General features: G+C 40.8%; 1 protein-coding gene across 1 annotated transcript in view; it reads right to left on the reverse strand.

The window, feature by feature from the left end:
- The window catches only part of map3k5 (mitogen-activated protein kinase kinase kinase 5), a 64,744-nt gene that overhangs the window by 37,136 nt on the left and 15,688 nt on the right, over positions 1 to 11,920 (reverse strand). The window contains exons 2-4 of the mRNA XM_020603880.1: positions 9,148 to 9,287; positions 5,438 to 5,461; positions 1,623 to 1,816 (exon numbers count right to left, since the gene is read on the reverse strand). Coding sequence (XP_020459536.1) covers positions 1,623 to 1,816; positions 5,438 to 5,461; positions 9,148 to 9,287 — 358 coding nt within the window. The remainder of the gene's footprint in view (positions 1 to 1,622; positions 1,817 to 5,437; positions 5,462 to 9,147; positions 9,288 to 11,920) is intronic.

Genomic DNA, 11,920 nt, shown 5'->3' on the forward strand with positions numbered 1-11,920 from the left:
ATGCATATTTACACACATGTATGTACAGGTCTTTATAAGTACTTTACTCTTTTTTTTAAATCTCTTTTCCTAATGCACATTCCTTTACTTGTTGATATGTACGTACACATTGAGAGCCACTGTACGAGAGTCATATTCCTCGTGTGTCCAACACACCTGGCCAATAAAGCTGATTCTGTTTCTGAGAGAAAGTATGGTTCTCACTTTGATACCAAAAATAAGTAAAAAGCATTCATGATCCATATACTGATGCTAATCTGTATTTTTACTCAAGTAACATTTTTAATGCAGGACTTTTACTTGTAACAGACTGTGGTATTACTACTTTAGTAAAGAATCTTGGTGCTTCTTCTACCACTGTAAATAACTATTATAAATAGCAGTCATGCTCCCTCCAATATGGCTGAGCTGCAAATTCTCTGCTGTGTTCGTCTCCAGGAGACAAACACGTCATCAAAGTGCACGTTTTCTCTTCTGCCTGTAAAACCCGAGTCACTATTCCTGGAGCTGAACTAGATGTAACTGGCAGCTGTGTCGGCTGTTGGCAGCGCAGCCTAAAATAATAGCCAAGCAACTGAGGTGGTGTTATTGTGTTTAGTTTAGTTCTTTCTTTTTTTTTATGAAAATTACCACGCAAGTCAAAGTTGAGGGATGTACCACATAAAAAAATTACAGTAAGTAAAAATAGGAAGAGTGGGACAATAACATAAAGGCCTGTTGTGCTGAGAAACACAGTGCTGCACAAACATGAACACCTGCTACATTATTTTTTTCTCTCTACAGAACATTAACAAACCACAGTGGTTTCTTTTTGGGTGGCAGTATCAGATCTATCAATCTTCACCTTAATTTGCATGAATACAATAAAACTAGCTATTTAAATACCACAAAAATGTATAATTTCCTTGAAAATAACCTGTAAAATTAAGACATGACATAGCTATGCTAGCCTTAGCTAAGGCTGAATCACCTTTACTTCCTGATTTTTCTCTAGCTGTGATCAGTTATTGATATACAGTATACTGTATGTAATGAACAAACATAGTTTGTTATTCCATATCACTTCATGATGCAGTAGTTAATTCAGTCAAACAGAAAAAAGTTACACTTCTGCTAATGATCGCTAATGTTATCTTAGCACAGTAGCAATAGCTGCCTTCTTAGCAACAAAATAAAGACACACAAACATTTCACTGTCTTACAGTACCTTTTAGCTTATCCAAAGCCTGAGTCCAGTATCTGCAATTTTTAGATATTATCCATGTTCTTAATCAGCCTAAACAGGCATAAAATTAAGGCATTACAACCCTTAAGTCTCTTATAAGATAGCTAAAAAACACAAACTGTTATTCTCAGTGTGTCTGTAGTTGCTTTTGTGCCTTTGTAGAGCAACTCTGGCCTCTAAAAGAGGATGCTTGTATTGTTTAGCATCCCTGCTTATGTGCAATTGATTGGTCATAATGATGAACAGCACAGCGTATGTTTACACATGTAAGTTTGCTTTATGAATTATGGATTTAATTTATAATGAATAAAAAGTGAATTAAAAATACTGTATAAAAAGATACAAGGAGAAAATTAAATATACACTGTAAAATGTTTCAGTGCCTTGCTGTTCTTACTGGGAGTTGGCCTCTGACACTTTGAGCAGCTGGACAAAGCGGTCCAGCAGCGGCATGCAGATGGGTCCCAGCAGCATCTCGAAGCTGGGCTGCATCAGCTCAGTCAGGCCCTTCATCAGGTTGCTTTCACAACAGTAAACCTTGTTGTGGGGCGTCACCATGTACGGGATGAAGGTGTAGTTGGCTGAGCATGTCTGTTGACACAAGACAATGTTAGAAAACAGTTCTCAGTACATTAGATAATTAGAGTAATGACTGTTAAGCCCTCATGAACAAGTCTCCAGAAACAATAAAACTATTATCAGCTACAATTTCATGACAACTATGCAACAACTGCTGAGGAACACTGTATGATGTGACTGAAAGCTTGACCTCATGGTGAGATTTTGTCAAAAACTCTGTCAAGAAAAGGAAATACTAAATATTAATTTGCATTTATCCTCCTCATTCTGTAAAAGAGCTATAAATACACTCATGCTGGGCTTAGCACATAAAACTGTAATAAATGTAAAGTAAATAAATGAAGAAGGTTTGTGGCTATATACTACGTGTACCCTCCCGGTCTTTGTTTTACAGTTTTTAAAGTACATTTACAGATTATAATACAATATAAGAAAATATGCTTTCTACAATTACTAATTAGGAGCAACTCTATGATGTTTGTAGTTTAATAATATTAGACATATTGAGCTATCATATGTATTAGTAACTAAACTTAGTGTACTGTACCATAAGCAGTTGTTTCCTTACAAGGTGTGTTTACAGTGCAATAAATACAATTACCTTATCTAAATTATGTAACAAACACCTTGCAGCTGAGTTTATAGGCACTGTATAGTGAAACATTACATTGTACTGGGAGGAAGCAGGTAGCTTGGAGGAAGTCTGAGCTGTTTCCCCTGTTTGAGACGCTTTCAGATAATGACACAAGGCTTCATCTTTGATCCATCTGCACAGACAATCGTGTTTATGAGGCGTTGTCTTCACCTAGCCAGTCTAAACAGGCAGCAGTTGGACAGAGAGATGTGTATCAGTGGGGACAGCCCCATTAGCAGCTGCTTTCTTAGAACCATAAACTCTTAAAAATTCACCTTGTTCATGCATCCTGATGCTCATGAAAACCAAGCAGAAAGAGAAGTCCTGCTGCTGTGTCATTTGCAACAGCTGTGACATTCAGGAGTCATTTTTTCACGTCTCTTTCAGTTTTAGCTGCAGCTGTGGCGCCAACAGTGCTCTTCTTTATTTATTTAGTGATAATTCTAGATATCCATATTTAGTCTGGGGGGAGATTTCAGTGTTCTGAATCTGTATTTGTTCTAACTTGACTTTATTCCGCATCAGTGGTCATGATGCGCCTGTGATTAAACAAAGAGGAAATGTGCATGTGGTGAAAACACACAGCACAGAGAGGCGGAAAGAGAGAAAGGAAATCCACTACTGACATCCTCAAGAAACAGCAGAGCTTCTTTTCGAGGAGAGCTATTCCCAGAATGTCACATGTGTGGTGAAACAAAAGACGAGAGCATCTGAAGGCGGTTGAGCCGCTACCCAGCTGCATCCTTGAGGCTTTAATATTCTATCACGGTTTCATCTTTTCAGCAGCCTCTTTGAGATGACACACTGCTACTGCTTTTCTCTCTCTCTGCCAACAGAAAAAAGGAAGTGAAAGGAAGGTGCAGTGATGAAGCAGTGAAATGCATCCGCAGATAAATACTTCCTCCTCTGAAACAGCAGTTAATTACTTCACTGGGTGCTGCAGTGGTGGTGCATGCCTTGAGAAAATAAACTGTGACCCATGCCTCTGTTAGGACAAACCGGACAGGTTGCAAAATCCTGACGCTATATTTAGCTCATCTATCTGTGTGTGTGGGTAATTCATGCCATCATGGTGATCACATGATGGGTTTGTTTTCAGAGGCATATTTCAGAGCAGTTGCGGGTCAAGCGAAGCGAACCTCTGCTGATCGCTTACAGGTAACAAGCTCCTGAGCTGCAAGTAAAACACATGTGACAGCACTGGCTCACGGGGAATCTGGTGAATGTGACTGTGCATGAGCCAGTCATTCAGTGAGTGAGTCATCTGCTTTGTTAGCCTTGCTGATGCTCCATCTGTCCATTTGCAGATACAACATGACTGTACTGGAGCAGTATGCCTACACACTCACCTTCAGAGAAACACACACACACACACAGATGACCACAAGTTGATGTTTGCACTTAATTTATATGATTGTTCCAACCAGCATTAACCCATTGAGAAAGCAGTCATGACTAATATCCACCCATGTTCTCTTCCACCCAGGCCCAAAGCTCTGAGAGTTTGTACCTGTGGGCTGTAAGTGAATTTACACCAACACAGTGGAAGAAAGGTGCATGCAATTACAGGAACTGGATATACACCAACAGAGACTACTATACCTAGATTAAACAGAAACAGAGTGCCTATATATATTTTTATTTGCTCACAGAATTGAAGGGTTTAATTTTAAGGGTTAATTTTAAAGTCAAGAGTGCAATGTTTAAATTCACGGACAGCAGCAGGCTGAAGTGTCATGCTGTGGTTTGTGTGCTGACCAAGTTGTGGCTTACAGAGGCAGCACAGAGTTTCTATGTGACCTTTGTTGTTTGAGTGCATGTATGAATATCATTAAGAAAAGTTTAGCGCTTAACAGGAGAGTGAATAAAATCTAATATTAAAAAAATCATGTTAATCATAGTACATACATGTAACAGCATTACCAGACAAAGGGCAGTTAAGTGCCTTTATACAAGCCTGAGCAAAGACAGTGAGTGAACATAAGGGAGATCAGTGAGCTCACACCCTCATACCGTGCATGATAATGAGCTTTCCTCACAGGGTACGAGTCAGTGTCAGAGACCAGGGCATTGCCTTCTACTCGAAAAAGCCACTTAGGCGAGCTAAGCCTCTCATCTGACTCCTGAACATGGACTCCTGCTTCCCTTAATCACACTTTGTTGTACTACAGAATTAGCTGATTGTTCAGTTAGTCCATTGCCAGAAAAATGAATCAGAAGCAATTTTGGTAAACCATTAACCATTTGATAAATCATTATTTAAGGTATTTCTCGTGAAAAATACAAAACAGCTTTTCTAATGAAAGAATTCACAGCTTGGTACTGTTTTATTTTACTGTAAAACGTAAGTACTTTCAGATTTGGAGCCTTGGGCAGACAAAACAAGCAATGTGAAGACCTCACCTTGTACTCTGGGAAACTATGATAAACCTTTTTCAGTTCTCTGACATTTTATTAAACTAAACTACTAAAACTGAAAGAAGTGATAAATTGATTGTTAATAAAAAAACACTTAGGAGTCTGTTATGTGGTATTAAAAAGAATGTGAAGGTTGGGACGTGGGTGCCACTTTGGTAGGAGGCATTGTATGTACCTTAATACACATTATATGAGGAGCTGCAGTGAATCAGAGGGGAACAGGATTTCCTTGGTTTTAAGGCAGCACCTTATTTGAATGCTGCACTTTTAGCAAGTCAAATTTTCAAAATGCTTGTGCTGTTTGATGCCTGACAAAAACCATCTTGAAAAAGGAAGAGAAGATGTGTTCATTTTACACTTCTGTGAAACCAAACATTTACCACAGCTTCTAAACAAAAGTGGGTTGCAGACAAGAAGGCCTCTCCGACACCCGATGGAGAAACGTAAGGTGTGAGACACTGTGCTCCCTGCACATTGTAAAAAAGCATATTCTTTGCACCACATAATATGTGTAAGCAATGGGTGAGTAATGTGTGAAAGGCAAAGGAGAGGGAGGAAAAGAGATTGCTTTGTGTACTTACAGTGTTCTTCTGGCAAATTATCTCCTGAAAGAAGAGGAAAATACATTGAGAGATTCAACAAGAACATTTTCTCCTGTAGGCAATTTTGCTGTGGACGCTGAATATGAACGTGTTACAAGATTAAAACACTTTTACTAAAATTCAACACATCATACCTGACACAATAACATTTTATGAAGAAAAACTGTCTTTGTGGGAGTTGGGGTGGTTGTCTGTTACATGATAAAGCTTCTGGTATGAGGCACTGTGTCATGCATTATGTGGTAACTGTTGCTGCACTGTCTAGGACAGAAATGTAAAACAAGGTAAGATCACAAGCTGATGTAATGTAGGTTTCAAAATATTCAAGAAGGCTCAGCAGTCTTCAGGGCTGGTTGTCAGTGATTACTCCATAGTGTGCATTTTACTGTGGATGAGCATTTGGCTTAACGTACTCTAGCCTACACATTATGTGTTAATTCCTGGTCTGGTTTAAATGGCAGTGTACATACAGTAGAAAAGGTAGTAAAGGTACGCTGAAAAGACACCCATGTATTATGTATAATTATAAATACTAGGGCTGAATCAGGTCATTGTTCTTTAAAATGCTCAGATTAAACAAAATGAGGCCAGACTCAAAGGCTCTGTAAACTAATAATTCAAAAACATTGACATCCAGTCTTACAAGCAAAAAAGTTAGCGTTAGCTTATCCCAATTATAAAGATCAACTTTTTTAGTAATCATAAGATACTGTCTTAGGCTGAAAACAACTTAAGCCCTCAGGATGCTTTCATACAACAATCAGCCATAACATTATGACCACCGTCCTAATACTGTGTACACAGAAGTCAGTGCGGCATTTGTGTCAATCTGTAGTTCTTTGTGCATCTTTTGTGAATATGTTGTGCTTCCACAGTTCTACTGTCAGGAAGAAGACAAATGTGTCAACCATTCAGGGAAATAGTTATGTAAAAGGGGTGAAAACTGTGGTCGTGAGGACAAGATAGAGAGAACTGTTTAGATAAATTCAACAGCCTCCCTGCTCTAGGTGTGATATCACCACTACAGCCGCTGAATGTTTCTCTTCATAAAGACCAAGATTCAAACAAAATGGAATCTTTTGAAAAGGATGAATGAAATTTAAAACTATAATCTACAGTAGATCAACCTCTACAGTAGATCAACCTCATCATCAGAGAGCCTTGGGTATCCATGACCCTGTGGCTGGGTCTCTCCCTTGCCTTGTTGGTAGGTACTAACCAGTGCAGGCCAGGAACACCGAACACGACCTGCAGTGTGGGAGATGCTCTGACCCAGTCGTCAGACATCACAGTTTGGCAAAGTCACTCAGATCCTTACGCAACCTGTTTTTCCTGCTTCCAACACATTATCTTTGAGAACTGAATGTTAACTTGCTGCCTAATAGACCCAGCACACTGATGGGTGCCACTGTAACAAGATAATCAGTGTTTATTCACGTCGCCTGCCAGTGGTCATAATGTTATGGCTGATCAGCGTAAATGCTTGCTGCGCTATCTGAAACCCCCTCTCAACACACAGCCAGGGGGTTGGTGGCGGTGCTCATGTGTTTGTCAGATAGTTTTTGTAATTTTCCAAAACACACCATCCAACAGTCAGACCCACTTTATCCAGGCCAAGTGTGAGGAGGTGTGAAAGCACAGGCAGGGTTTCAACATCTCATTTTCTTTTCTTACAAAAGTGCTTCACTGAGTTGTGCTGTTGCCCATGTTTGTACAATTCATCACGTTTCTGTAACAGTAGGCTTTTCATCCTGCCTGTGACTGCGGCCATTCTAATGTGTGGTTGGACAGCACAGTGCTGTATATTTAAGGCATACTGAGACCTTAGTCTTGCAGGAAGTCATTTTATATGACACTGAAAGTAAATTTAGCATCTAAATTACGAAACCAATAAATAATCCTTGCACTAACAGGTTTTTAAAATTAGCTTGCCATCTAGTTTTAGAGCAGTCTTACTTTTACATTTTCCAACTCTTACAGAAATGACTTGCTTTAATCCATTTTAACCAGAGATACTGTATGGACCTATTTTTTGTTCTGGCCATCTCATCACTCACTGTAAAGTGATCATTTGGCTGAGCTCCTAAAAACGAAGAGTGCCCATTTCACCTCACCAACATTACAAGATACAAAGCATTACTAACATCTGTCTGTCACCAAGGAGTACAAGGCAATAACTGGTGTTTGCAGAACATCAGTATCACATTAGTCTGAGTTCGTCATGTAAGTGCTGTGATGACCTTTCGGATCTGTTACAATCTGAATCAATCAATAAGGATATCTTCCTCATGTCCGTTGTGTTTCAAAATTTATTCAGAAGAAGAAATTCTATGTGTCTATGGAAACGAGAATTTCAAACAACAGAACTAAAGAAAATCACATCCCCTTAACGTTTAGTTTATTAGCATGCTGCTTGTACAATTCTAAAAGCTGCACAGTATGGGAATACTAAAGCTTCTTGTCAGTCCTGGTGTATTTCTAAAAGAAACTCCAGTAAAATACAATTTAAAAAACCCTGACTTTAAACAGCACCCTCTGAAACAATTTAGTAGCCTGATACAGAGAGACCACCACACACAGGGGGTCTGTTCAGAAGCTAGCCCAGCCAGACACGGGGGCACCATGGCAGACCACAGGAAGCGACAACTCCTATCAGGTCGCAGTTTGCTTTAGAGCAGCAATTTCCCACAGCAATAATAAAGCTGAGAAAGTGCAATAAGTTTTTCTATTGTGCTTATCTTGACTTCTGCATTTAGTCTGCAATTACAGACAAACCTCTCCTGTCAGGCTGTACACTCAGTACACAGTGTGGCTAACATAAGACTCCTCTCTGTACAGAAACCTCCTACAATAAAGACTTTGCTGTTCTTGTGCTACAAGCCACCTACAGAAGGAGGTTTTTAAATGTGCTCAGCTTGAACCTCAGACTGTGTGAAGCACAACCTGTCTGCTACATAGAATAAGACTCACACTGTTGTCATATACACCGTTTCCAGCCATGATGCAATACACATCAAATGTACGCATGGAAAATATTTGCACATTGTCGGGAATAAAGTAACAACCAAAAACCTCCACAGTTACTTCTATTTACAGGGTTTTCTTTGGAGCTGTTTAGCAGAGGTGGAAAGCTACAAAGATCCTAAAGCATCTCATCTTGCAATAAACAATAGAAGTAATCATTACATTTATGGATGATTTTATAAATCTACAGGAAAGGTGGTCTGTCCATGATAAAACTTTGATACATAGCATCATTACCATGGCATAACACTTCCACCTACAGTGCACAATCATCTCATTGTGTTATTTTATAAACAGAACACAGAACAACCAGGACTAAAGTTAAAGCCTCCTCGTTAGAGGTTAGAAACTACCACCTCAAGACACTTGTAATCAAAAAATAAAACTTACACACTGACTGGCAGGGGAGCAGAAACAATTAGACGATGCCACTACTGATTTCCTACCTTGAATTGTTTCATAAATGCATTTTCTTCCATCAAGTTATTGATGTGTTTATGTGCTGTTGCCATCAAATTAAATGTCTGTCAATCCTTTGTCCCCCCCACCTCCTTCTAAATACAGCCTTTAATCACCACCCTCGTGAACCACAGCAATTGTTTGGTCCATGCGTTAAATTGACGAGGGCAGGATTGTCCTGGTTCCTGCTCAGGATGACCGCTAACCTGCAGAGACTGGAGGGAGTCAGAGTTCGTGTCGCAGTACAGGATGATGTTGTTGGCCATGCTGAAGCTCTCTCGGACTCCCAGGTGGTAGAAGAGCGACGGCTGGCGGAAGGCATCCGTCATCTCCACAACAGCAATGTCTGATGGTGAAAGACAGGTACAGGCGTCAGTGCAGCCGAGTGAGAGAAGTATCACAGTCAGTGATTTATTTCAAAGCAGGTCCAATCACAAACTGCCATAAGGAAGAAGACACTTTAGTTCTGTCATAACTGTATGAATAATTCTTTAAAAATATCACCTTTTTAACACCAACAGCAGTACAGACACACAGCCAGACGTTTTTGAGCATTAGTCAAACCTATACGTGAATGTTGAACATCTCATTCCACAGCTGGAAGCTCTGGTCTGCAGCTATAAAGGTGTGTTCGGAGTAGAGGCAGTGTGAGTGTGTACCGAGGCCATGAAATGACACAAATAAGTCCATGTGTGCAGGCCAGTCAAGCTCTTCCACATCAAACTAGGAAAATCTTTTCTGTCCCTCTTCCACTATTAGAGGATGTGTAACCAGCCTTTTTAACTCTGTCAATGAATACAAATACTCCTATTCCAGCTGGACTCAACCATATGATCAGGATCAATAGGTCAATAGGAATAAATATCACAGTGTCACTCAAGCCAACAGGAACTACAGGTTGTGGTGAAGGGGTGGAGAGTTCCCAGCCTGTGCTCACACTAGCAAAACATACTGTTGTGTTCCCAGAGATCTCATTCGCAGGTTGGTGAACTGAACCATGACTAAGTCAGACAGATGAATTCTTGCATTTACAGGGCATTGTGATTAGTTACGTATGTGGTGCTAAACACACGCATCTTCTTGTACAATAAGCACAACAGTGTTACAGAGGCTTATGCATGAGGCGGAGCAGTACATGCTGTCCCCGAGGTGCCTCGAGCCACTGAAAACTGCGAAAACAATTCAGCCTGCTGGCTGCACTCCAGTAATGACAAAGGAGCTGAGAAAGCCAGAGAGATAACACTGCAGCCTGCCTTTTCATGTGCTTCCAACTATTCACCCCTCTGTGTCAACAAACACACGAAGTGCAGCTCTACGAGGAGAGAATCTCTGATACTTTCATTTCAAACATGCACCCGCTGCAGCTGTTGGACTGCTACAGGAGGAAACATTCTGCTAGTCAGCTAATATCAGTTGGGCACCGCAAGCACTTCCACACACTGTGAGTAACTGGATGGTGGGTTTATCCAGTTTGGCCAGTTGCTGGTGGTGTCATAGCCTTTTATTGTGCAATAATGGACTCCTATTGCCTGTGTGTAGAGATTGTAGGTTGTTTTGCAACAGAGACAGAGACATCAGGTTTTAGATTGTTACAGTTTTAAATGGTTATCATCAGTTTTGGACCTAGCAAAGAGAACAAACAGTAAAACAATACATCATAGGAGAAACAAAAAAGTATGACAAGTGCAGAAGAGACCAATGTTTACCATCATCATTAAAGCTTCTAAACCCAGCCACATGCTTCTTGCAGCGAGCTCTGCAAACCAGCAATTACTGCAGACAGTCTGCAGACCTGAAGCATGCCTCTCAGTTTTTGAAACATGAACACATGGGGCAGCACAACTCCTTGCTGATGACCATGACCCCTCTTCCTCCTCCCAACTCTAGATCACTTCCTCTCATGCTCTTCCACTTCTTTGTAAAACACCAGCAGCCAGGAAGAAACTAATTGATTTCTTCCCTCAAATCAAATCAAATCATCTGCTCAGTGTTCACCTGTTTTGTTGTATGCTGCCACTGTGAAAGCTGCAGCTTTGTATGCACACGTTGATGTTTGCAGACAGCGCAGCCACACCAGGAGAGGATATGCGCTCAGAGAAGGGTTACAACCAGACGGTGGTATTTTCATAAAAATAATGATTGGGCGTGAGTCAAGTCTAAAGGTTTAGCAACATTATTTGGATTATTTCATGGATTACGACAGCAACTCACAGTGTCTTTCACACCTGTGTGTCACGATTCGGTTAGCTGGAGCAGGGTTCTTTTTTGTTGGGAAAAAAGACGGGGGGCTTAGACCGTGCATAGACTATCGCGGCCTCAACAAGATCACTGTCAGGAACCGATACCCATTACCACTCATGTCGTCTGCTTTTGAACTGCTCCACAACGCCACGATTTTCACTAAACTAGACTTACGGAATGCCTATCATCTGGTACGCATAAGGGAGGGGGATGAGTGGAAAACTGCTTTCAACACACCAGCGGGACACTATGAGTACCTGGTTTCCCATTTGGGCTAACCAACGCCCCAGCTGTTTTCCAAAACCTGATTAATGACGTTTTGGGGGACATGTTGAATGTTTTTGTGTTTGTCTACCTAGATGATATCCTTGTCTTTTCACCCTCCAGAGCCCAACACATAGAGCATGTCCGGGCAGTGCTACAGCGGTTGTTACAAAATAATTTATATGTGAAAGCAGAAAAATGTACTTTTCATGTGTCTACTGTGTCTTTTTTGGGGTTTGTGATTTCTACAGGCCACATCTGCATGGACCCTGCCAAGATACGAGCAGTTGCAGACTGGCCTACACCAACCTCCTGTCAACAAACCCAACGGTTTCTGGGGTTTGCTAACTTTTATAGAAAGTTTATCAGGAACTATAGCACTATTGCTGACCCGCTCCACTGGCTTACCTCCAACACCAAGCACTTCACCTGGGACACTGCAGCTGACCAAGCCTTCGCTGCCCTCAAACAACA

The sequence above is a fragment of the Monopterus albus genome, unplaced genomic scaffold (assembly GCF_001952655.1).
Source record: "Monopterus albus unplaced genomic scaffold, M_albus_1.0 scaffold63.1, whole genome shotgun sequence".
NCBI lineage: Eukaryota > Metazoa > Chordata > Actinopteri > Synbranchiformes > Synbranchidae > Monopterus > Monopterus albus.